This window comes from Podarcis vaucheri, assembly GCF_965113315.1.
Source record: "Podarcis vaucheri genome assembly, chromosome: 12".
Taxonomy (NCBI): domain Eukaryota; kingdom Metazoa; phylum Chordata; class Lepidosauria; order Squamata; family Lacertidae; genus Podarcis; species Podarcis vaucheri.
The window spans coordinates 13,986,365-14,013,425 of NC_138750.1; the positions used below are offsets into that span (position 1 = coordinate 13,986,365).

General features: G+C 44.4%; 2 protein-coding genes across 3 annotated transcripts in view; both read left to right on the plus strand.

Moving 5' to 3' along the window:
- Nucleotides 1–1,620: 1,620 nt before the first annotated feature.
- Nucleotides 1,621–8,108, plus strand: TMPPE (transmembrane protein with metallophosphoesterase domain). Its single transcript, XM_082193053.1, has 2 exons — nucleotides 1,621–1,758; nucleotides 6,130–8,108. The coding sequence occupies exon 2, from the start codon at nucleotides 6,266–6,268 to the stop codon at nucleotides 7,598–7,600; it is 1,335 nt and encodes a 444-aa protein (XP_082049179.1). The 5' UTR covers nucleotides 1,621–1,758; nucleotides 6,130–6,265; the 3' UTR covers nucleotides 7,601–8,108.
- Nucleotides 1,624–27,061, plus strand: part of GLB1 (galactosidase beta 1) — a 44,582-nt gene continuing 19,144 nt past the window's right edge. The window contains exons 1-7 of one of the 2 annotated variants that reach the window (XM_082193028.1): nucleotides 1,624–1,758; nucleotides 10,390–10,559; nucleotides 13,234–13,384; nucleotides 17,164–17,224; nucleotides 17,823–17,917; nucleotides 22,388–22,568; nucleotides 24,300–24,358. In XM_082193028.1, the coding sequence (XP_082049154.1) occupies nucleotides 1,708–1,758; nucleotides 10,390–10,559; nucleotides 13,234–13,384; nucleotides 17,164–17,224; nucleotides 17,823–17,917; nucleotides 22,388–22,568; nucleotides 24,300–24,358 (768 nt within the window). In that variant the 5' untranslated portion in view covers nucleotides 1,624–1,707. Of the gene's footprint in view, nucleotides 1,759–8,697; nucleotides 8,815–10,389; nucleotides 10,560–13,233; nucleotides 13,385–17,163; nucleotides 17,225–17,822; nucleotides 17,918–22,387; nucleotides 22,569–24,299; nucleotides 24,359–27,061 lie in introns of those variants that run through there. The other variant, XM_082193029.1, reaches the window with a different exon arrangement.

Below are 27,061 nucleotides of genomic sequence, written 5' to 3' on the forward strand. Positions count from 1 at the left end.
GGTTTATGAAAAAAAGGCTATGAAATTATACATGTTTTTTTGTTTCTTTATTTGTATTGTCTATAAAAAATTCTTGTAAAACCAATAATTTTTTTTTTTTTTAAAGAATACACTACGGCTGAATTTCTAGACTGGTGACCGGGAGTGGCTTCCAGGCATAGCTGTCAACTTTTCCCTTTTCTTGCGAGGAATCCTATTCGGAATAAGAGAATTTCCCGTAAAAAAAGGGAAACATTGACAGCTATGCTGCCAGGACCATATAACACTGGTCCTAGAGGATCATCATTGCCTCCCAGTGCATTTCCAAGCACAATTCAAAGTGTTGGAGCTGACCTTTAAACCTCTAAACAGCCACAGCCCAGTATACCAACGGGAGCGTCTCCATCCATTGTTCACTGTTCACCCATTGTTCATTTTTCACTGAGGTCCAGCTCTGAGGGACTTCTGATGGTTCCCTCACTGTGAGAAGTGAGGTTACAGGCAGCCTCCCATCAGACTTTTAGAATATGGTTACCAGATTTCCCCGTTTCCAGGGGACAGTCCTCGGATTTACAAATCTGTCACCGGACAAAATCCGTCCCCGGATTTCATTCAGTGTCCCCAGACTTATATTTTAAGTGTTGTAGATTTAGTAGTAGGGAATGAATGTTGTGTAATTGGTTCAACAGCACGAGACACATCATATGAGGACTTCCGGCGAAGCAAAATGGCGGGCACAACGGCAGTAAGCAGCTCCTAAAGCCAGCCAGAGCCAACTGCGCTACCAGCTGCTAAGACTGCCGCTGTTGAGGGGGAACCGGGGATGGCCGGCACGTCAACTGGGGAACCGCTGACACCACATCGCAACCCAAATCGAGCCAGGAGTGAGAGCACCTGGCCACCCAGCTGACTGCCCAGTGGTGCTCCGGGGCCAGGAAAACCCTGGAGCCAATGCAGGGAGAAGGAGGAGAGGAGGAGAAGGAAGAGAGAGAAAGAGGAAGGAGAAAAAAGAGGGGAGCCCTGACCTTGCTGCGCTGCTGCCACTGCCACTGAGGAGAGGTAGGAGGGCAAGGACACGTGGCTGAGCCCAGGCCTGGTCTGAGCCCACTCCACGGCAAGCTGGGACCCAGAGGAAGGCCACACAACAGAGGAGACCACAGAAGAGAAGATATTACTTCTTAATCTTTAAAAAAAAATTAAAAAAACTTTTTTTCTTTTTAAAAAAAAGTATCCCCAGATTCTTTGAAAAAAAACATGGTAACCTTATTTTAGAAGATATCTGAAGGCAGCCCTTTATCAGGAAATTTTCAACGTCTGATGTTTTACAATTTTACACACACACACACACACACACAAAGCAATGCAGGAATTTTACTGCTTTCAGTTGCAGAATAAAAATGTGTCGTCCCCCCCTTCATTGCAATGGTATTTTATTGCAAATGCCTTTTGGGTGATTTACGTCCTTCAAGGGCAGCATCGGCCATGAATAGACATGATGAAGAAAAATAATGAAGCTGGCAAATGGTTTGAAAACCTGCGTCACATTTTTCCTTTTCCTCCCTCTCCCCTCCCCACCTCTTCTTTCCTTTTTTCCCGCATTGCAATTGGCTGGTTTGGGGAAACCGAGGCGGAAGCTCCAGTCAGCTGACTCCAAAGTCAGGCGGTTAGAGGGCTGAAGCTGGAACGACCATCCTTTTCCCATCATCTGGGTTTTTTTGGGTTGCCGCAATGTTTGCTCTGCTCTTACTGCAGCTTCTGCACGCGGGATTTGGATCGCCTGTAAGTTGATATTGCTGCTGCTCTATCCCCCTCCCCATTTCCCCGATCGTAGCCTTGGTTATTTCTTGCGCAGGAGAAAGGCACTCTTTTGCATTTCCGCACTGGGCTCCCCGGAGCAGTGGAGGGTTGTGGGTCTGCTGCGTTATGGTGAGCGCAGTGCCATTCAATTCCACGCACCGCCATCTCTGAATGCAAGTGGGTCTCCTGTACGATGAGGGCTGGGTCGGGTGTGTGAAGAACAGGAGGGAACCGAGCCTTAGCAGAGGGATCTGCGAGGACTGCATGGGGTTTTGAGCAGAATTCTGATTGAGGAAGCGCACAGAAAATAGCCAGAGTTGCAAAAGGGTGTGTTTCGCTTCGGCTGCTTTGCTCTGTGTACATGGAAACACGCCTAGCCCAGAGATCCACACAAGATTGAGGCCGTGAGCTCCCAAACAGCGTTACAACACGAATTGCTCCTACTGCTTTTCCTCTGTTGCTGAACTCCCAGAGTGCTCTATAAAACGAATTTACTCCCCTGTCTCTAGCAAAGGAAGGGAGCGAGCCAGAGTGGACTTTGGAAAGCAGGTGACAGGTTGAAAGACTTCCTGTTGCATTTTAAGTGAAATAAATCAATGCTAGCCAGTATCGCATTGTATAAGGGACGGGGTGGCACTGTGGGTTAAACCACAGAGCCTAGGACTTGCCGATCAGAAGGTCGGCGCTTCAAATCCCTGCAACAGGGTGAGCTCCCATTGCTCGGTCCCTGCTCCTGCCAACCTAGCAGTTCAAAAGCACGTCAAAGTGCAAGTAGATAAATAGGTACCGCTCCGGTGGGAAGGTAAACGGCATTTCCATGCACTGCTCTGGTTCACCAGAAGCGGCTTACTCATGCTGGCCACATGACCTGGAAGCTGTACGCCGGCTCCCTCGGCCAATAAAGCGAGATGAGCGCTGCAACCCCAGAGTCGCTCACGACTGGACCTAATGGTCAGGGATCCCTTTACCTTTTACCTTATCGCATTGTATGGTAGTCTGGGAGAGAAGTTCTGGGACCCTTGAGCTTCATGTAATCTCAGGACTTACAAGTGGCTGGGTGGTTTTGCAGCAGGACTGATGGATCAGCAAAACCACGCAGGGGTTGTCAATTCCCCATGTGCTTTACTAATCCAGAGGTCTAGCTAGGTAGTCTCAACAGACTGACCAATGTAGTTCCAAACACCTTGCTAGGAAGTGCCCCTTCTTTAAGCTGCTTCCCCCCCCCCCAAGCTTCCTATATTGGAACTATGGCTGATTGAGAAACTACCTTTTGGAGTTGCATTCCTTCTTAGTTCTTCACCTGTAAAATGATTTTATGACCCTTTGCACATTCTGTATTTTTTGTGATGTTACATACTTTTAAAAAATTGAGGTAAATTAGGAAACTTTGAAAATACGTTCTACCTAAATTGTCCCATGGCTTTTCCTTTCTAGAATTGCATGTCTGCGAAAGATTCTGTGATGTTTTTATATGTTTAATTGTTGGTTAAAATCTGTAGCTTCCACTTTTTAAAATATTGAATTTTGTTTTATTCTTCTGTATTTGTGTAGTCCTGCCTGATTCTTTGGTTCAATTTATTTTATTATTTATTGGATTTATCTACACAGGTCTTTATCATTCTACTGTGTTGAAATATTTAAATAATAATGCAGCTCATTAGGTAAAGGGACCCCTGACCATTAGGTCCAATCGTGGCCGACTCTGGGGTTGTGGCGCTCATCTCGCTTTACTGGCCAAGGGAGCCGGCATACAGCTTCCGGGTCATGTGGCCAGCATGCTTTCAAACTGCTAGGTTGGCAGGAGCTGGGACCGAGCAATGGGAGCTCACCCTGTCGTGGGGATTTGAACCACCAACCTTCTGATTGGCAAGCCCTAGGCTCTGTTCTAATGCAGCTCATTAGCAGTAACATAAAAGGAAGCAAGACATCTGTTCACCTGCTACTTTACATACAGTATGCATTTTTAAATCCAGTATTATGTAACCTTTTGCTAGAGGCTATTAGGTGTTGCTGTCAGTGATTAGAATAAGCAAGCAGATAGTGTTGTAGTTTTTAACAGCAACCAACTTTGACTCTTAATAGTATTTGATGTTGCACATTGCTATTTCTAGCCAGTTTACATGGACGCAACCACAGCATAATTTTTTCCTACATTAGTTTTAGGAACAGGAATTGCCGCTTTGTTAGTACAAGTGCATGTTACATTATCTTGCTTTCATGAGCTTTGCTACGATGGAAAGTATAATTTTGGACAATCCCAAAAAACCATTGGCATGTTTGGGCAAAACAGTAACTAACAAACAACGTTAAGGTCCCCAAAGCATTACGCATGGGAAACAATAGCTTAAACAAAGCATCCTTGTTGAGAAGAGTGGAATCACAATGGCTACAACCATGTCAAAGATCTGAACCTGTGAATTACAAGCATACTCTTGTCTGCTATATTGCCTAATTGTAAGGAGCAGTCTTCTTGTTCAGAGCCGGCCCATCCACGACACTAGATGAGGCAGCCGCCTCAGGCGGCAGAAATGAAAGAGGCGGCGCTCACATGAGCACATCGCCCCACTGCCACTGCAGTGGCAGAAGGGCACTGTGTTCTCCTGGAAAGGAACTTAGGAAAGTACTTCTCCTTAAAGAGCAGCACTTTCTGAAGTTCCCCACCCCTCCCTCGGCACAGCCTGGTGAGCAGGCAAGGCTTGAGGAGATGGAGAGGGGCTTCCAGAGCTTCGTGCCCCCTTCCATCATGGGGGCGGCAGGGGAAGTTCCGCCTCAGGCATTGACAGGTCTTAGACAAGCCCTGGTCATGTGCCACAAATGAGACCACAAAAAAGTTCACGATTACAAGATTTTGTCAAGATTATACTGGCCAGGGTGGACAACATAACATTTGTGTTTGTGTGGCTGATGTGTTCGTGATGTTTTGTTTTTTTTTAAGTTTTCTGAGTTTGTGCCATTTGGGATTGTGTTGGCTGATGCTGCAGCTGCTGTGGGACAAAAACATCATGCAGGAACAGGAATTGACTCACCCTTTGTAGCAATCACCCCTTTCCTTTCTCGCCTCACCTAGCTGTGATGTGTCATTTTGGTGCCACTGCTAACCAGGACCATCTGAACAATATGAGATGCATTCCTCACGCAAGATGCTTGCCTCGCAAGACGGAAAACTTGCTAGACGAAAGAGTTTTCCGTTTTGGAGGTGCTTGGCAAAACGAATTTCCTATGGGCTTGCTTCACAAGACGACAATGTCTTGCGAGTTCCTGCTGGTTCCCCCCCCCTTTTCTAAGCCGCTAAGCCGCTTATCAGCTGATCCGATCAGCAGATAAGCCACTAATAGCGCTAATCCGTCAATGGGCTTGCTTCGCAAGACGAAAAAACCGCTAGACGAAGAGAATCACAGAACAGATTCTTTTCGTCTTGCGAGGCACCACTGTATCAGTTTGTGGTGCTGAACCCACAAAATGAGACAATATTTCCGAAAGCTGAGTAAACTTTGAGGGTGGGAACACTACTTATGAACTGCTAGCTGTAGTTGAATTGTTTCAGAGAAGGATCGTTTCTGATTCTTGTGGAAACTGGTTATACACCTGACGCCTATAATTTACAAAGTAAGAATACATTGTGGACATAAATGTTCTGCACAGAGTCGCTGGATGCCTCTTCTTGGAAGCCGGCTGGTACGCGTGAGTACTTCTGAGCCCCAAGGGAGGACCGGGGGAGGAGATGGCTGAACTCCAGGATGTGCCGTTTTTCTCAAAAAAAAAAAGTCCTCCCTTGGGGCTCAGAAGTACTCACGCGTACCGCTGGCTTCTGAGGAGAGGCCTCCAAGGGAGGGAACATTCCAGAGCCCTGTGGCCAAAAACCACCCCCTTGCTCTTCTGGACCAGATCTCCCAGTTCTGGCCGATGAGCTTCTCAAACGGCACAATAAATGTGGAGGTTTTTGAATCGGACGGTTACACTTTCTGAAGCTCAAAATTCTGCTGCTGCATATGCAGTGGTACCTCGGCTGTCAAACGTAATCCATTCCAGAAAACAGTTTGACTTCCAAAATGTTCGACAACCGAGGCGCAATGAGCGGCCGGCAAATTCCATTGAGAAAATGGAGAAATGCGCCTCAGAAGTTGTTCGACTTCCAAGGCGCGTTCAAAAATGGACGCATTCACTTCTGGGTTTTCGGCATTCGTGTTCCAAATCGTTCAGCTTCCAAGATGCTCAAAAACCGAGGTTCCACTGTACTTCTAATTCAACGTGTTTTGAAAATATTTTCAAGACAGTAATAGTTTTTTTAATCATGAAATGTAGTGTCACAATTGCTGTGTATCATTGGTTCCTTTTTCCTGGTTTCTACACTAGGGAATGTTCTTTATTATCCAGAGCTGATGGTATTACTGGGTTTCAGACCAAGAAATTCCTCCAGAGCTACGTTGTTGCCTACTGGAAAATATTGTAGAAGAACAAGGAAGAATCTTGGGACCATTCAAGAATAAAGATGATCTTCAAACAGTTGTCCCTTAAAACTAAGGCTGCAGCAGTTGCTGGAATTGTCTTCTTCTCCATGATAGCATCTCGGACACTTTTGGCTGACAGGATTGAGGAGAAGCGTTTGAGGTGGCTGGTCAGACTGCAGATGTTACTATTTGCTAACGCCCTGATGTTCATAGGATCGCTTCACATATGGAGAAGCCTTGTGACCGTGTTCTACAGATCACCAACTCCCATGTTGTCCTGTTTCACCTTATGGAAAACAGCTGTGTTAATGTTCCTGATTTTGGCACACTCGAGCTTTTTTACAGTTCTGCTGCTTGTTGCAGAGGAACCGTATTTATTTTCTTTAGCTGCTCATACCTGCCTTGGAGGGTACATCCTCCTTATATTCTGCCTCTTCGTCCTAGGCTCTTTGGAACAAGTTTATAATCTCTTGCTCCAAAGAGAGGCAAAGATGGGCAGTGCCAGTAAAAATGCCAAACTGGCAATAAAGCCAGCTCTAGCGGTTGTGTTGACAGTTGTGTTGACTGTTCTGGGACTCCTCAATGCTTCCCAACCACCTGCAGTGAAGTCAGTAGTGATTCCTCTTCACAAACTGCCACCGTCTATGGACCAGTTGAAGGTGGTCTTGCTTTCAGATATTCACCTGGGGCCAACCATTGGCAAGACCAAACTGGAAATGGTTGTAAAAATGGTTAGGGCCTTGAAACCGGATATCACGGTGATTGTGGGTGACTTGACTGATTCTGACGTGGAAGGCCTTGGGCATGCTGTGAAACCTCTGGGCATGCTTAACTCCCCACTGGGAACTTATTTTGTCACAGGAAACCATGAGTACTATACCTCTGATGTCAACAGTTGGTTTGAAGTGCTGAAATCACTAAACATCCGCCCTCTGCATAATGAGAACGTCAAGATTATGTCCCCCAAGGGTAGGAGCACCGATTGGTTTTGTCTGGCAGGGGTAGACGATATTGAGGCTACCGCAATGCATTACCCTGGCCATGGGATGGATTTAAATAAGGCTCTTGGAGACTGTGGCACAGATCATGCCATCATTCTTCTTGCCCACCAGCCACTTGCTGCTAAATGGGCTCTCCAGGCTCGGCCAGATATAAATTTGATCTTGTCTGGGCATACTCACGGAGGGCAGATATTTCCTCTGAATATTGCTGCCTATTTCTTGAATCCATTCTTTGTTGGCTTGTACAAGGTCGGACAAAACACTTTTGTGTATGTTAGCCCGGGGACGTTTTATTATGGAATGCCAATGAGATTGGGAAGTAGAGCAGAAATAACTGAGATAATTCTGCGTTCTCACGTCATCAGTATGAAATAATTTATTCCATTTGGCTTGTGCAGTGCATCGTCTTGTTCATAAAATGCCACAATTTCTCTGGGATACTGCTGAGCAGGTGCTTAGACCTGCAAGTCATTGAATCTTCTATTACTTCTGTTACCAAGCCCTGTTTTGAAATTAAAGTGGTATATAAATTAATAAAGAATGATTATAATGAATAAGATGAAGTACAAAATTTAACAGCTTATTGGGATGCTACCTTTGAAACGCCCCTGAAACTATAATGAAAACTCTGAGAATAGCCTACGTTTGGGGTGTGTAACATTGCCCCAGGTAAGAGACGGTGAAACAACAAGGTTGTGAGATAAGTTGTCAAACCAGAATGTTGTGTTTTTAAAAATTCCCATTATTTTCTGCTTTTGTATGGTGGCACTTTCATATTTATCCAGAGTTCTTGCATTGATTTCTGTATTGGAGTGTTATGTTTTGATCTGTGAATTGCTGTTGAAATTGTTGAAATGCATTAAAAAGATTAAATTAAAACATACTCAATATTGTGGCTTTTGGTGTGTTGTGTATTGCTGCTTCTGCTTTGTGTATTGTGACCTACTCTGAACACAATCTCCTTTTGTGGAAAGTGGTATACAAATTAAAAGAAGACTCAGATCTAGCCCTGACTACAAAGAGGCGTCTCTTCCCCAGCGACATACATTCAACTTATTACTAAACTGAAAACTATGGAGAGACCTGGTCTGAATAGAGATATTGGATATTGGATTCTTGTCTCATGACATATGCTAAAGCTATTTTTAGTCGCCTGCTTACTATCCCTTGCTTTCCCCCCACAGGACTAAGTGTAGTTGTTAACAGTCCAACAGTTTACCATACCCATTGAGTCAATCACCCATCTCCTACTTCTGAGAAAAACCCCACCCCACCCTCCCACTATATATAAGGGTCTAGTGACTTCTCTTTCAGTGTATCTGAAGAAGTGTGCATGCACACAAAAGCTTATACCCAGAACAAACTTAGTTGGTCTCTAAGGTGCTACTGGACGATTTTTTTATTTTTAAAATATTTATTCTGTACCTGCTCATCCCAAGTGGACCTTGCGGTAGGATTGCTATCTTGTCATGCTGTGGAAGAACTTAAATGAGACTGTTTTGGTGGAATTAAAATCTTATTTTAGTACATGACCAAAGGACAGAACTTGCAACTTCTGCCTGAAATGGAGAAGTACGGTAGAGTGATTAGTAAGTAGATATTTAATTATATAGCACTGTCCGTGTGCATGGTGGTGGATGGAATGCAAGAGGAGGACAGGTCTCTGACTTGAGTTTACAGTCTAAAAATCAGTACAGGGATCAACAAAGAAAGCAGAGTCGGGGAAATGGGGAAGCAATCTGTGATTATTTCAGTTATGTTTACGCTTAGCTACCTGTAGGGCATGGGAACTAGGGGATTGTTCCAAAGATGTCATAGAAAAGTTGGCTTTTAAACCATGACAGGTGGCATCAGGCAGGTGTTCTGAGAAATGGGTTCAAGCTAAACTGGGCAGCGAGGGCGGAGCTTTTAAGGCTGGTGGGATGTGAAGATCAGGACGTAAAAAGATCAGGGTTGGGAGAGAGAGGACAGCTAATATAGACCTAAAGGCATGCACCTATAGAATAGGGTTATGAAAGAAAAATATTAAAATAAGAGGGTTGAAAGAAAAAGTGGAAGGTAGCAATGTGCAGTGGTACCTCAGGTTACAGATGCTTCAGGTTACAGACGCTTCAGGTTACAGACTCTGCTAACCCAGAAATAGTACCTCAGGTTAAGAACTTTGCTTCAGGATGAGAACAGACGTGTGGTGGCAGCAGGAGGCCCCATTAGCTAAAGTGGTACCTCCGGTTAAGAACAATTTCGGGTTAAGAATGGACCTCTAGAACGAATTAAGTTATTAACCCGAGGTACCACTGTAATTCTTTTTTTAAAAAAAGAAATGCTGATTTTGTAGAGATAATTGATTTATAGGTGTTTCTTTTAGGATTGAATAGTTCAGTGCTGGTACCCAAAGCTAATGATTTGGCAGAAATAATGATGCCGGGGCAGGTGTTATAATAAATATTCCCTACCACAGGGGTGGCTAACCTGCACCCCCTAGATATTATTGGACCCACAACTCCCATCAGCCCCAGCTTTCGTGTCCAGTGTAACATTTGGGGGGCTGCATGCTCCCCACTCCTGCTGTAAAGGTTAAAATAGTAGTTCTGGTAATGTTTTATCAGCACAGCGGTGCATTTTGGCTCTTGTATGTGCGGTGGTCAGTTTGAATTGTTACAGTGCTGTTACTATTTTGTATTAAACGAATAAATTCTAGACCGGAGGTGGCAAAATGTGGGTTAGAGGAAAGCGTGCCTCCCTCTCCTAGCATGGAAGGGCCATGTCTCTGCTTGTGTTAAAAAATAAAATAAAATAAAAATTGATTTAGGATTAAGATATGTTGAATTGTAGAATACTATGGGTTGAGATTATGATGAAAAGGAAGGAAGTTAGTAATTTGAATTAGTTAATTGTATTAGAAAAGGAGTATTGGAAAATTGCTAAAATGAGATTTAATGAAAATCAGTTAGGAAGGATTTGAGGAAGTCACTTAACAATGGAAATTAGCTTGGATTTTGATTGGAAGAAATTGTCTATGTTTGTTTGTTTTCTATATGTTTTGTTTCTTATGTTATGTTGCATTTGTTAAAAATTTGGAAAATCAATAAAAAAAATTGGGGGGGGGGGGAATTATGTTCTTTCCCGAAAGCTAAAGCTCCTGTCCACCTAACATATCTTCACAGGTCACATCCCAGAGAAGCTTTGGGATCGATTATGCCCACAACTGCTTCCTCAAGGATGGGAAACCATTCCGTTACATCTCGGGCAGCTTCCATTACTCCCGAGTTCCCCGGTACTACTGGAAAGACCGCCTCTTGAAGATGAAGATGGCAGGTCTTGATGCCATCCAAACGTAGGTAGCAAGAGTGGTTCTCAGGCAACCATTAAAAGGGGTGAGGCATCCTCTGAAGATACGATATATTGACTTCATTGGCAAAGAGCCAGAAGGTGTAGCAATACATGAAACTCATTATCATAGAATCATAGAATCATAGAGTTGGAAGAGACCACAAGGGCCATCGAGTCCAACCCTCTGCCGGAGTCCAGTTCTCGAGAGATGTTGCCCATTTCCCAACTAAAAGGTAGCCAGGAACACATTCTGAAAGCGGTGTAATACAGTTGTTTACTCTTGACTTCCATTTATTCCAGAGCAAGGTACTGCTACCTAAAATGAGCAGATATATACCGTATTTTTTGCCCCATAGGGTGCACCGGCCCATAGGGCGCACCTAGTTTTTTTGGGGGGGTGGGAAATAAAGGGGAAAAAATAATTTTTTCCCCAGGCACAGGGCTGGGGCAGGGGAAGCCCTAGCTTCCCCTGACCCCAGCCCCCAGAACAGGCTGCTATCCGCAAGCCTAGGGAGCCTGGCGGGAAGTCACGCCAGTCTCCCCAGGCTTGCGGACATCTTCCCGAAGTCCGGGGCGCGTGGCTCAGCACACCCCAGGCATCGGGCTGCAGGCAACTCCCATCGCCAGCCTCCAAACCAGGTCGGGGAACAGCGGGAAGGTGCGCTCCGCCTCCCCGCTGTCCCCTGAGCTTGTGGGGCTGGCGGTGGGGAGAAGCACTGCTTTCCCCACCGCCAGCCTCCAAACCAGGTCAGGTTTGGAGGCTGCTATCCACAAGCCTTGGGAGCCCGACGGGAACGCCCGCGGAGCTCCCAAGGCTTGCGGATAGCTTCCTGAAGCCTGGAGAGCGAGAGGGGTCGGTGCGCACTGACCCCTCTCGCTCTCCAGGCTTCAGCGAAAGCCTGCATTCGCCCCATAGGACGCACACACATTTCCCCTTCATTTTTGGAGGGGGGAAAGTGTGTCCTATAGGGCGAAAAATACGGTATGTGCATCCAGCTTATTGCTTCTGCCTTCCTTGTGCTGTGGCAGTTCAAGATGTATTGGCGCAGTCATGCATTTCTGCCTATTTACTTCTTCAGGGGGGAAAAAAAGCAGAACAGTATGCTGTGCTTTAAAGTAAGTCAAAACGCTTCTTAGAATAGAATAGAATCATAGAATCATAGAGTTGGAAGAGACCACAAGGGCCATCGAGTCCAACCCCCTGCCAAGCAGGAAACACCATCAGAGCACTCCTGACATATGGTTGTCAAGCCTCTGCTTAAAGACCTCCAAAGAAGGAGACTCCACCGGGGTAAAAGTTGCTTCTCCGGGGTAAAAGTTGCTTTCTGCAACTTGCATAAACTGCAAATTAAGAAAAGTTGGATGCACTTGATCATTCTGCTTATTATTATTATGACATGGGGAAATTCTATGCTATCTATCAAGATTTACCAAGCTTTGCCCATTTGTTCTCCAGACTATTTTTGCAGCTTCAACAACTAGAAACTCGCTGCATCAAAAAAGAAACAATACAGTGGTACCTCAGGTTACATACGCTTCAGGTTACAGACTGTACTGGTGTTCGTGTGACACTGTACTGGTGTTCGTGTGACACTGAATTCTATGTCCCATCACCTTTCCTTGGTGACAGATTTTGTTCTGATACCTTCTCCATGAGTAACGGCATTCTTATTTAGAGCAGATATAATGACAAACCTTTTTTAGTGTTACGCTTTTGTGAAAGCCTTGCTGCTTTTGCATCTCTAAAACAGCAATATCCCTATCAACAGCAATATCCCTCCCAAAGTGTGATTCTAAGATAGAGCCACCAGAGAGAGCTAGATTCATGTGCTCTAACATGCTGAAAAGCTTGTCAGAAGTAGCCAGCAGCACAATCGCTTCATCATGCATGAGAAAAGCACAGTCTGTACTAGGGGCCAGCAATCTTTTTCAGCCGTGGGCCGGTCCACTGCCCCTCAGACCTTGTGGGGGGCCGGACTTTATTTTTTTGGGGGGAAATGAACGATTTCCTATGCCCCACAAATAACCCAGAGATGCATTTTAAATAAAAGCACACATTCTGCTCATGTAAAAACACCAGGCAGGCCCCACACATAACCCAGAGATGCATTTTAAATAAAAGGACACATTCTACTCGTGTAAAAACACGCTGATTACCGGACCATCCGCCGGCCCAATTGAGAAGGCGATTGGGCCGCATCCAGCCCCTGGGCCTTAGGTTGCCAACTCCTGGTCTATACTGAAAGGTTCCCCTGCACGAGCCTTGTCAAAGCGAATGGCAACCGTACAAGAGCTTTGCTCATGTTAGAGAACTTTCCCCCCGAGTTGTGTTAAGAATCTACGGAAAAACAAATCCTTTCGCTTGGATCCAAGGAGCCACGAGCAGAGGAAAAAGTACGGTGTGCAGTTCTGTGCACGGAAGCACAAATCAAAACACACAAGCATGGTGCACAATTAAGAGGGAGAGGCACGCTTTTCACATGCAGGAGAGTCTTTGCATGAATTCCCACCCAACTCTGAACCCTCTGGTGCGAAGGCCTGTTCATGCATTCAGGAAAAGGAACACCTGCACTTCATATCCCACCTGGCTGTTAGGTGTCATTCCTTCGGGTACGATTATATTGCTGCTTGTGTCATTTTTGTAATTCTAACGTAAGAGGCGTATGTGGTATTTGCAGGTATGTCCCGTGGAACTTTCACGAAGTTGAGCCAGGAGTTTACAACTTCGCTGGTGATCGAGACCTTGAGAGTTTCCTGCGGCTTGCCGATGAGATTGGCTTGCTCGTCATCCTGAGAGCTGGGCCATATATATGTGCAGAATGGGACATGGTAAATATTTATCCTCATTTGTTGGTGGGGAGGCCGGAGGGCATTGCACGAGAGGACGTGTTATCCCACGCTTTCCAGTGTATTGCAAAAAGTCTGATCATTTGCAGAAGCAGTTGTGTTGCAGGTTTGTTGCTCAAGCTTTCCCAATTGGCTATAACTGCACAGCCTGAATTTGCCAGGGTGGGATAGAATCCTAATAATAATAATAATAATAATAATTTATTATTTATACCCCGCCCATCTGGCTGGGTTTCCCCAGCCACTCTGGGCAGCTTCCAACAGAATATTAAAATACAATAGTCTATTAAACATTAAAAGCTTCCCTAAACCCAAGAATAGGGACGCGGGTGGCGCTGTGGGCTAAAGCCTCAACGCCTAGGGCTTGCCGATCGAAAGGTCGGCGGTTCGAATCCCCGCGGCGGGGTGCGCTCCCGCTGTTCGGTCCCAGCGCCTGCCCACCTAGCAGTTCGAAAGCACCCCCGGGTGCAAGTAGATAAATAGGTACCGCTTACCAGCGGGAAGGTAAACGGCGTTCCGTGTGCGGCTCTGGCTCGCCAGAGCAGCGATGTCACGCTGGCCACGTGACCCGGAAGTGTCCCCGGACAGCGCTGGCCCCCGGCCAATAAATGTGAGATGGGCGCACAAACCCCACAGTCTGTCAAGACTGGCCCGTTCGGGCAGGGGTACCTTTACCTTTAAACCCAAGAATAGTGACAGTCTGGAAACGCTCTTGGTTTTCACGTTTGACAGACATTCACAAGATACTGGACATGGAATACCGTGATGCCCTAAATGCAGCTTGTCATTTCCATCCCAAAACTGGTCCAATCCCACCTGCTCCTTCAACTATAGTCTTGGTTCAGTTCCTTGGCCATGCTGGAGTCCAACAAAAAGAAGAGAATCAAGAAAAGCCATTTTAAAATATGGTGGTTTTAAGTCAATATTGGAATCAGTGCTTATATAGTTGCTTATATGAGTTTGGGTGCTAGGATTTTCCTGCATAATGTGATGCTATCATCAATCATGGTATTGAGCAGTAGGGCTGGCCGATATCTGATTTTCAACATCGTGATGTATCACCAGCTAAACATCAGAATACTCCAGTATATATCACAATGCCTGAAATAAGGATGGAGCTATGTAGAGGCATTGGCTGGCTTCACGGTTTTCCCCACATTGTGATTTTTGCATAGCGCGCGCACACACACACACACACACACACAGTATATTGCCAGGTCAAAAATTATGAAACCAATATAATGAAATGGACTTCAAACCAGTTTTGGAAGATACATTAATATATCACCCAGCTCTAACACCCATCATGATTTGTGATATATTGCCAAGTCAAAAACTATGAAACGGATATAATGATATTATATGGTATTACATATGATATTATATTCAGACCAGTTTTGGAAGATAAATTAAAATATCTCACCCAGCCCTATTTGGCAGATTTTAAAGGATGTGATCTTGATAATGTCAAAGGGAGCAGAGGCTGGGCCATCTATCAAGATTTTACCAAGCTTTGCCCATTTGTTCTCCAGACTATTTTTGCAGGGTCAGCAACTAGAACCTTGCTGCATCAAAAGGAAACAATACTGGTTCTTGTGTGACGCTGAATTCTATGTCCCATCACCCTTCCTTGGTGACAGATTTTGTTCTTCTACCTTCTCCATGACCTGCTCCTCAGTTCTGCTCCACTTGCCCCTGATAGATTTTTAAGACCCACTTGGTACCAAACATGGAAGGGGCTGTTTGACCAAAGCCTTCCTTACATCGGTTGCATGGCAGTGCCCACAAAGCGGCAGCAGCGGGTTCCCTGCAAGATCTCACGAGACCTTGCGAGATTTGGGCGACATATTGGTGAAAGCTGGCACCACTTCAGGTTGCTAAATTCCTAACAGCTGTCCTCTCGTACAAGAGACGGAATGGAATGTTAGCCAATTATTGATAGTTATAAGAATTTTCTACAATGACATCAGATATTGATTTTAGCGTAGTGCCTAAATCTTAATCTTAATCTTAATTTTTTCTTTTGAATTGCTAATATCTGTCCTTGTGAGCTATGAATTGTGTTATATTACTGGTGGCTTGTACGAGTCCACTGTTTTATTTGATTTGTTTTGTTGTGTTGTGCTTAATAATAATAATAATAATTTATTTGTACCCCGCCCATCTGGCTGGGTTTCCCCAGCCACTCTGGGCGGCTTCCATAGAAACCAAAATAACACTAAAATATCATACATTAAAAACTTCCCTGAACAGGGCTGCCTTAAGATGTCTTCTAAATGTCAGGTAGTTGTTTATCTCTTTGACATCTGGTGGGAGGGCGTTCCACAGGGCGGGCGCCACTACCAAGAAGGCCCTCTGCCTGGTTCCCTGTAGCTTTGCTTCTCGCAATGAGGGAACCGCCAGAAGGCCCTCGGCGCTGGACCTCAGCGTCCGGGCAGAATGATGGTGGTGGAGACGCTCCTTCAGGTATACTGGGCCGAGGCCGTTTAGGGCTTTAAAGGTCAACACCAGCACTTTGAATTGTGCTCGGAAACGTACTGGGAGCCAATGCAGGTCTTTCAAGACCGGTGTTATATGGTCTCGGCGGCCGCTCCCAGTCACCAGTCTAGCTGCCGCATTCTGGATTAGCTGTAGTTTCCGAGTCACCTTCAAAGGTAGCCCCACGTAGAGCGCATTGCAGTAGATGGGCGTAAAGCCGAATAAACATTTTCAATTGCTGGCGCCACTTCGCCGGTGGCAGAGGTGCCTCTTTGGCTTCTGCTGCCCAAGGTGGCAGCCTCAGCCTGCTTCGGGTGTGTGCCGGCCCTGATACCACCCCCCTCAAAGTGTCGTGCTGTGCCACCTCTGAGGGTATGGAGCCATTTGGGTGGCCCTCAAAATCCTTTGAAGAGGCCACTGTCCATTTGGGTGAAGGTGGTGCAACACAACTCTGCTGGGGGCAGAGCCATGGCTTCATGTTGATTTTAGGGTTCTTTTACCCAGCTCTGAGCACTAGGTCAGGCCACGCAGCTCATACGCCTGCATTGTCAAGTAGTAGATGAGGACTGTGAATTCAGCATAGTAACCCCAAGATTGTGAAACTCCTCCCAATAGATCAGAAAGGTTCCTTCCTTCCTGCACGTCACATGCATGACTAAGACTTCCTTCTTCCTGCAGGCATTTTAAAATAATGTTTGTTTTGATGATAATAATAAAAAATAGCGTTATTGTCCCGCTTTCTGTGGATTGTCTTAATGTACACCACTTAGAGTTAATTTGGATATGCAGAAAATATTAAAAATAAATTTAAGGAATTTAAGGAACCACAGAAATAGGGGGAAGGAAGTCAAGTTTTGGAATGTTAAAATGACTGTAAAATTATTGAAATGTATAAACCTGAAAATAATAAATTATACACACACACACACACACACACATATAAATAAATAAATATAAAATGAACTCTGATGACAAAAATGTACACCACTAGAAATTTAAATAATTAAATTAAATTATAAATATATAATTTATATATAATTTATATACACACACATATATAAATAAATATAATATGAACTCTGATGACAAAAATGTACACCACTTAGAAATGTGAATTAAGGAGTATAAAAATGCCTTAAATGAACAAGTAATACTATTCCTGCTGGCTGGCTATTATAGTAGATGCTTCCAGCGGGTGGAAATCCATATATTTTCTGAGGCAAGTATCTTTATATGGTTTTGCTTTCCAAGTATATTTTATAGTTTTCTTTTTTCCTTTCTAGGGAGGTCTACCTGCCTGGCTATTAGAAAAAGAAACCATCATCCTTAGATCTTCTGATGCAGGTAACGAGTTCAAGAAAATGCGGAGTGTTGAATATGATTACTTAAGACGACATTGCTAGAAGTCAAATGTGAAGTTCATACCTGTGAGCCGGTTGTTATCCTCCCTCCCCCATGTGCCCATGTGATCTCATGGCTTACCTCAGGTATGTGATTAAGTAGAGAAAGGTAACTTTATAGTTCTCTAGCCTATATCCAGGGATAGTTGGAAATGATGGCATGAAGGGGGGCAAATGGAAGACACACCTTGAATGTGTGAATCAGCCCATAAAATGCTCTTTACACATTTTGGGGGAGCAGTGATGGAAGAGTTTAAGAGACAAGCAAGGGCTACTCCCATTTTTGAGCATCTAAACCATGACTGTAACTCATTTCTGGCTCACACTTTAAGCAAAATATGGAGGTTTTTGGTTTGGCAGAGAGCTGAAGTAAAGAGAAACATGGCGGCCTTCATGTTAGCAACGCCAGGAATTTGAATGATTTGCGTACGTTTAATTATTTTATAGACATTCAATAACTAAGCAATGGGGAAATAAACAACTTTTGCATAAAACAATTAATAACTTTCAATGTATGCAATCTCTCTTTTATATTTTTCCAGATTACTTGGCAGCTGTAGAAAGATGGATGGGGGTCTTACTACCAAAGATGAAGGTTCATCTTTACCAGAACGGAGGCCCAATTATTATGGTGCAGGTAAAATTATGAAATTGAAATAAATACATGCATGGAATTTCCTATAATATACCGTATTTTTCGCTCTATAACACGCACCTGACCATAACACGCACGTAGTTTTTAGAGGAGGAAAACAAGAAAAAAAATATTCTAAACGAAACAGTGGATGTATGATTTTTGTGGTTCATGCTGTGGCCACAGACATGTGATCTGATGGTGAGTTTGGGGTAGCCCAATGCAAAAATCCTGAGGATCTATGTGAATCCATGCTTTGTAACCACGTTTTAAGTGGGGAGGGAAGGAAAAGCACTCAAGGGACAAGGAGCATGCATGGGGTGTGTGGAGAAGGATGCTGCTAATAATGCAGAAGAGGGGTATAAGGGGAGAAGGCTCCTCTCCTCTCCCGCTTTGCGCCTTTAAAACAAGCAGGCTCTGCTTCTCTCCCTCCTCCCCAGCTTAGAGAGCTGAAAAGTTTTGCTGCTATTTAGCGAGCTGAGTTGGGAGGAGAGAGGGACAGAGAGCACGGTTTAAAGCAGCCAACCAGACAGGAGCTGCTGTTTCAAAGCGAGCCACGGAGGAGGGAAGGAAGGGGAACCATGGATCCTCTGCTCATGACTGCAGCAGATCCCCCCTGCCACCTGTAGGCATTCGCTCCATAACACGCACAGACATTTCCCCTTACTTTCTAGGAGGAAAAAAGTGAGTGTTATGGTGCAAAAAATACAGTACATGAAAATGAAAAAAAAAACCACGAAAACCTGAATGCTGTTAGTGCCAAGAATTAGGAATAAAGATCTTATTTATTGAACATGGCGAGAACGACCATAGCCAGTACATGGAAAACATTGCAACTGTTGACCATGGATAAGTGGTTTCAAGCAGTCTGGCAGACAGCTTTGTTGGAAAAGCTAACATGGAAACTGCAGATAGCAAGAGGCCAAAAGAAAAATGATAACTTCTATACAGTATGGGGCGATTTTATTGGACACACAGGTAGTGGGGCCCATAGGGGAGTAGTGTTTGGGGTGGGTAACGCAGTTTGGAATACATGAAGCATATGTTTTAACCTTTCAGATTAAATGTGTTCCTTTTAATGAGATTCGACCACACGATGTGTTATTTTATGGTTTTTAAGATTATGAGAAATATATGCTACTTTAAAATTTAAAAAACAAGCAAGAAACAGTCCTCTTGAGAATGTGGGCCACACCACCTCATTCCTACAATTTATTTCATTCATATATGTTTAGGTCTCATTGAACAAATGGCTCACTTGCACATAGTGGCATCTAGATGGTTAGGATACTTCGCAGTGTGTTTGAGCCCTAAATTAACATACACCTAATCTAAGACTCTGGTGAGTAAAGAAGACAGAAGAGGGACTATTTCTACCTATCCTCTCAACCTCAAAATGGAGGCCTCAGAATGTGGTTAAGCTGCTTCCAGGCAACCCAGGAAGTTGAAACTTGCTCTAACAGCAGCCTACGTTTCACTGATTACTAGGAAAGCCTTAAAAAATGGAGCATTTTTGCATCTAATAGTCAAAACGTGAGACACGAAGTTTTCCTCACCAGGGGGCCATCACTCCAGCACATATTGAGCCTAGCAGAACGTGGAGTGTTTGGTTATGAGACTCCATTGGTTTTTCACACACTTCAGGCCGACCAAGGCTACAATCCTATATATGCATTTTCTCGAAAGTAAATATCATTGGCATGCATAGGTTTGCAGAGAGGGTTTAAAGAACACACCCAGAGGTAGCTTGGAGCCTTCTTACAAAATTCAAGCTTCATTCACTAGTAGCGAATAAGCTTTTTACTTTTCTTCTAAAATGGCTCCACGTTAATGCAATGCAGTATTATGTATCACAGTCAAATACGGCAGCAGCTTTGATAATTCAATACAGGACTTTCAGAAAATAGATCATACTGAAAATTACTCCAGATATAATTGCTACTGCTAGACATCTTCCTGGGTCCACTATTATGTGAGTGGCACAAACTGCTTGCAAGGCAGAAGTCTGATAAGGAGATCACTATAAATTAGTATTAAAAAGCAATGTTATTGAATAGTATTTTAAGCTGCTCGCATGGATTTAAGTCAATATTTTTTGTTTCCTATGAAAAGAGGGTATTTAAAGCAGTTAGCATGTCGGGACTTCCGGGGTGGCGCCATCGGCAATGGCGGACTCCCTCTGAACCGGAGGAACCAGCTCCGCGTGAAACAGGTCCTTTCCACTGCGGCGAAGTGGGGACCCTTTTAGAAATCACCGGCAGATGAAGCCTGTGACCGTGGGACTCGGCGGGCACTCTTAGCGCCCCCCCAACCCGCAAAGGAACCCACTAACGGGCTCCGAAGCGAAGAGGGGGAAGTGGAGCGGTGCTGTGAGTCAACTGCTTTTTCCGTGGAGTGAAGCCGCATAGCCGTTGCCGGAGAGCGCTGCCTTTTTCCTGGGACAATTTGGCATCTAAAATAATCACCCATGAGTACTTGAACATTGAACAATTGGACTTCAAATAAGAACTGGCGATTAGAAAGGAATTGGACTTAAAAATTCACCTTAATTTGGTACTGAAACGGGAAGGTCTAAACAGGAGGTCAGCCTTCCGTTTCCTTGTAGTCAGAAGAAAGCAAAGATAACGTACACTAGAGCTTAGAAAATCACTTTTAAAGGATCGGTTTTCACCATTTAAAATCGTTGAACCCCCCCCCCCTTCGGTAGCAGGAGAAGAAGGGGGATCTTTTTTGGACTGTTTAAACCTCCAGAAGTGAGTTTAAAGTAAAGTAACTTTCCACCGTCCTGACCCTGGAGCGGGGTGTCAGAATTAACGTTTTGAAGCTCATTGACCAGAGACAAATGTTTTTGACAGATAGTTAAACGAAGAGTAACATTGTGATTCCATTGTTTCCTTTTGCATTTTAAAGGAACAAATATCGACAAAATATCTAAAAAGAAACTGTGTTGCTATTGTCCTTAAAAGAAAGAACAACCAGAAGTTTTCCCCCTAGAGGGGGACTGTGAAACTGTAACAAGTTCTAGGGAGCTTGCAGCTGCCACAGATTACAACCGTGGGAAAGGACTTGTGACCTTGCAGGACAATGTTTTCAGAAGCACTGTTGGGTGCTTTCTGTAAAATGAATGCCTCAGTTTCTGTAAAATAAATGGATCAGTTAAAGTCAGAAGACGGATTTAATGACTAATGCGGCCAGAACATTTGAACAGGTAGTGGGAAACTATTTGGAGCCCACCCAGGAACTTAAACAGGAGTGTGTCCTGACAGAGCAGATGAGAGAAGAGGATGCTGCAGAATCTTGGGCGCCAGAGATGGAGGGACTTTTGGCCCAGCAGGAAAATGAGCTTTTGGATTTGACAAATGAACTTGGAAAAACCCAGATTTGGAAAGACAAAGTTTGGATTGATTTGGAAATGGGGGGTTGGACTGACCCCCCTATGCAGGGATGTTTGGACTTTCCGAGTCTGGCAATGGGCCGTCAGAGGTTTGGAGTTGTTGGGGCTTCCAATTTTGGAGGGAATTTGAAAAAATACCACATGGAGTCTAGTTTGGACTATGGGAAAGGGGCTGATTTGTTGAAAAGGGTCAAAAACACTACCAAGCTGGAGTTCCCACGAGTGAAAGGAAAATATGAAGAAGAGCTGCGGAAGGGACATAGAAGAGATTTGAAGGCCTCGGATATAAGATCACCAGGTTAATGTGCCAGACTAAAGGGAAGCAGAAAGGACTGACAACCCCGGGACCGGGGGGAGGGGACGCTGGAAGAAGATTGGATTGTTTTTATTTCTTTTTTTCTATCATTAGGAATGTTTTATAAAATTGATGAACGTTGGAGAAATGTTGAAATGAAATTACTTGGCTCTTGTAAAAATGTTTAAAGAATTAGGTTAAAAGGTAATGGTTATGAGAAGTTGGTAAAAATAAGATTTAAGTCTTAAGTTTTAAGGTTTTTTATAAGATAAGATGAAAATAGAGTAAGGTAATGTAATGATAGAATACTATGAATTATGGAAAGGATTTGCTGTGATAATTATCAATTAAGATACAAGAGATGGGAGGAGGAGGAGGTCATGGACAGAAGGTAATGAAAGTGGAGAATTTGAAAATGATGGTTTTAATTTTTTTTCTTTTTCTGTTCTTGTCTTTTTTCCTTGTAATTTTAAAAAAAATCTTTTTTCAATAAATATCATTTAAAAAAAAGCAGTTAGCATGCCTTGGGGACATCATAATAAAGACTGCTACTTTGGAAAAATGTTCCCCCAGAATTCCCAAAAAGATCTGTGGGAGAGGTTTTTAATTGTGGAAATATGATCTTATTTTAGTTGGGGTTTTTTGTTGTTTTTTTTGTATGATTATTTGAACTTCTCTTGTTTTTCTACACATTATAATATTTCTATTTATCGGTTAACTTCCACGCTAGTTGACGGTTGTCAGCGGTTTTTCCTTACTAATTTTATGTGTATGTTTGGTTTAGGTTGAAAATGAATATGGGAGCTACTTCGCCTGCGATTTTGATTACCTTCGTTACCTGCAGAGCCTTTTCCGTCAGCACCTGGGGGATGAAGTGGTGCTGTTCACCACAGATGGCGCAAGCAAGTTTTTATTGAGATGTGGGACTCTTCAAGGCCTTTATTCCACTGTGGATTTTGGACCAGGTTGGTTGTCGTCTTGAGCAGCGCAACTAACTGGAAGCAAGCTTGTGGGAAATTTACTCGCAAGTACTGTATGGTGGAATTTATTCCCAAGTAAAGATGCAAAGATTTGGGCAAATATATATTTTTTCATTATTATAGAAACATAAGAAGTTACTGAGGCTAGTGGGATTCAGTTACTGGTGTGCTGAAAATTTAGATCGTGCAGTTATAGTCGATGGGGAACTCGTACACAACAAACCTACTTCTCCCAAAGAGTGGTGTTTCTATCAGGAAAATATTGGGGGAAAGCACATTAGAGTACCATTTAGATCAGTGTTTTTCAACCTTTTTTGGGCAAAGGCACACTTGTTTCATGAAAAAAAATCACGAGGCAGACCACCACTGTGTGCGGAGAGGGAGATGTCAGAGCCCCGCTGCTCTCTATGGGGAATCGGATGAGAGCGGACCGCCTGTCCGCTCTCATCCGATCCCATCCGATCTGATCCCCACCCAGGATGGATGGAAAATAGGGTGGACACAGTCCGGCGCCCGCGTAGTCGGCGAAAATTTGACTTTTTTCTTTTAAAAAATCTTTCGAATTTTTCAATTTTTCCCACGGCACACCAGGCAACATCTCGCGGCACACTAGTGTGCCGCGGAACAGTGGTTGAAAAACACTGATTTAGATGTTCGTCTGCTTTTCCTTCCTTGAAATTCGACCAAAGTAGTCCACACCTGCACACATTTGAATCAGTGCACATTATTATTATTATTATTATTATTATTATTATTATTATTATTTAATCCAGAAGGTATGGTGGTTTCTCCATCATGGATCCTCCATTTTAGGATTGCCTTTCCTAAATATTTTTTATATCTCTGACCCTTGACCCCTTTTATTTATTCAGTTTATCAACTTTGGCAAGATGTCCTGGTCCTGCTGTTTGGGTTTTCTCTAGAGACAGGGGCTGACGCTGGGGAATTTTGAAAAGCGTAGTATATAGAGTTAAATTATTATAGTACGCCTTTCACCAGTATAATCCTGTGATGTCATTCTGGGGTGGGTTTCTTTGCATTGAGCTTAACCTTGTGAGGGTTTTTTAGGTCCCATGCTTGATAAACCTATGGCTAGATACCCAAATGAATGCCCCTGTTATGAATGAGTGTGCTTTTTGTGTTCTGTTCAACAAGTCGCCTCAAATATGTCTCTGTTGTGTTCAATTGTGCAAGTTTCTTTTTAGGTTCACATATTCCCAGCCTTCTCTTCTTCTTTAATTTGCTTTATGTAGTTATCCAGGCTCTCCTCTCATTCTTCTTGCACCTAGATTCTGTCCATTTCTGTTTTCTGTTTTCTTTAGAAAGTTTCCTGTCATGATTGATGGACTCTAGTTTCCCCTTTTCAATTCTCCAGTGAGTGTGGAATGCAGAATGCTTTTTCATTGACAGCACATGTGACTTTGTGTAGATATGTTTGTGCACAGGGCTTTTTCCCCAGCCGGAACTTGCCAGAACTGAGTTCTGGCATTTCTCAAGTGGGCGCCATTGCTATTGTAAGAGAACAAGGCAGACATTAATGGTGAGTTCTGGCACCTCTTTTTCTAGAAAAATAGCACTGGTTCTGCCTTAAGAAAGGCACGCTTTTCCATTTAAACAGGGCCAGCTGGGTGTATTACAGATGAGGCCTGTAGTAGCAGAGAAACGGCAGAGCATAGGAATCAGTTTTGACACCCTTTTTTCTTCATTTCTTTGTAGGTGCTAATGTCACAGCATCGTTCTTAAATCAGAGACACGCTGAACCTAATGGCCCCTTGGTATGATTTCGCCTTTTCCCCTTATGTTCATACAATACTGCTGATATGAGTGCATAACAATACAAAGGCGGTTATAGTAAGTTGATATTAGTAATGGGTTGAACTGAAGTACTGTAGGGTATACCAGATACATAGGCATATTTATGTGTTTCGTTGTTCTTTTAAATGCCCCCAAAGAACTTCTTACGGACAAAATACAAGGCAGCAGGGATAATAAACTGAGGGAGTTCAACATATGTAGATGGGGAAAGTTTATGGTGGATGAGGAAGAACTGCACTACAAACAAACAAACAAACAAACAAACAAACAAACAAACACAAAGCTTAATGCATGGGATTCTTTTGTATCTTCAGTTTGAGGTAATCTTGGGTCCCTTTTGTCCAGATGTTGGGCAATTGGGTAACTGGTTTAAGTACAGTGGTACCTCGGGTTACATACGCTTCAGGTTACATACGCTTCAGGTTACAGACTCCGCTAACCCAGAAACAGTACCTCGGGTTAAGAACTTTGCTTCAGGATGAGAACAGAAATCATGCTCCAGAGGTACGGCGGCAGCGGGAGGCCCCATTAGCTAAAGTGGTGCTTCAGGTTAAGAACAGTTTCAGGTGAAGAACGGACCTCCTGAACGAATTAAGTACGTAACCCGAGGTACCACTGTAGTCTGAGAAAGCAGGGGCTTGCTTGGTGGGTGGGGGGAATCACCTATGGAAACGGATGAAGTGGCAAGCAGCGATCAGAAGTTGATTCCCTTCATCTCACGACATCAAAATCCAACTCCTTGTCACAAGAAAGAGCCGACTAATATTCAGATTCTGCGCGGTCCAGTGAGATACTGCAGACATATGCAGGGTGGAATGGAGTGGCCGTTGTCAGAGTTTGGAATCAACAGGGATGACTTCTTCAGATGGCCATCTAGAGCCAATGTAGTATGTGACTTGGACCAGGGGAAACCAGGTTCAAATGCTTCCTCAGCCATGAAGATCACTAGGTGACCCTAAGTCAAACACAGTTCTGTGCTTAGGCTGCTATTGTTTGGGTCAGGGTTTCCCAAACTTCGATCTCCAGCTGTTTTGGGACCGCAACTCCCATCATCCCTAGCTAGCAGGACCAGTGGTCAGGGATGATGGGAACTGTGGTCCAAAAACAGCTGGAGACGCAAGTTTGGGAAACCCTGGTTTGGATGAAGCAATATATAGGTGTGGACTAGTTTTCAGACTTCGGGAATCTACTTTCTCGTTTACTGTAGCACCAAGGTTCACAATCTCAAGTGAAATGCAAAGTAAGGTTGGTGCTGGTGCAGAATGGTGATTTGAGTGGGGTGGGGCATCCGTTACATACGACACCCTATGAGGCATAAAGTTCAAGGACTGCCTCTTCCATATAAACCTACCTGGACCCTCAGATCTGTTGTTATTGCAGAGTCCTTTGCACAACGGAATGATGAACAGTACGTGCCACATGCTTAAAGTTGCTTTATTTTCAGTTCATTGTTGAGAAATTACAAACATGCATCTTGCCTCTGCGGGAGCAGAGAAGCAACCGTCCTTCTCCTCGGAATAAAGAACACCGAGAGACACGTGAAAAACAGGAAACCAGAGTACGTCACATCCAGCTTCCCATTCCCGTGGGAAAACCCAACAGTACTCTGACTGTGGAATGTAAACATTGTCTTGTGACAAGCACTTTGCTGCACAGTGAAGAGAGCAGAAACCAACAAGATCATCTTCAGGGGCCTTTCTTCGTGTGCCTCCTCCTTGAGAGGTCTTAAAGGTGGCAACACGAGAACGGGCCTTCTCTGCAGTGGCTCCCCATCTGTGGAATGTCCTCCCAGGGAAGTTCGCCTGGTGCCATCATTATACATCTTTAGGTGCCAGGCAAAATTTTTACTTTTTAACCAGGCCTTTGGTTGATCTGATTGACACCCTATGCCCTTTTATAACGTGGCTCTTTTTTGGGGTGTTATTGGGTTGTTTATTTTGATTATATATAGTGTGGGTTTTATGTTGATCTTTTCTGTGAACCGCCCTGAGACCTCCGGGTATAGGGCAGTACTGTATACAGTGGTGCCTCGCAAGACGAAATTAATTCGTTCCGCAAGTCTCTTCGTCTTGCAAGTTTTTCGTCTTGCGATGCACGGTTTCCCATAGGAATGCATTGAAAATCAATTAATGCGTTCCTAGGGAAACCGCCTTCAGACCAGGTCCGGGGACAGTCTGTCCCCGGACCTCTTCTGAAGGCTGGGGGGGGGGACAAGGGCTTTTCTTCCCACCCCCAGCATTTTAAAAAACCCCGGGACAGCGGAGGACTTCTCCGCTGTCTGGGGCGATTTAAAAGCCCCTGGGAAGGCAGGCAGGGGGGACAAAGACTTTCGCCCCCCGCCCGCCTTCAGAAGGTGTTCCCGCCCCCCGCCCGGCTTCGGAGCAGCGTTCTGAAGCCCGGCGGTGGGGGCAGGTGTTCCCGTCCCCCTGCCCGGCTTCGGAGCAGCGTTCCGAAGCCCGGCGGCGGCAGGAGGAGGCGTTCCCGCCCCACCGCCCGGCTTCGGAGGAGGTCCGAGGACAGTGGGGAAGACGCGCTGCGCTTCCCCGCTGTCCCGGATATTTCCCTATGGGCTGTCGTCTTGCGAAGCAAGCCCATAGGGAAATTCGTCTTGCAAAGCGCCTCCAAAACGGAAAACCCTTTCGTCTAGCGGGTTTTCCGTCTTG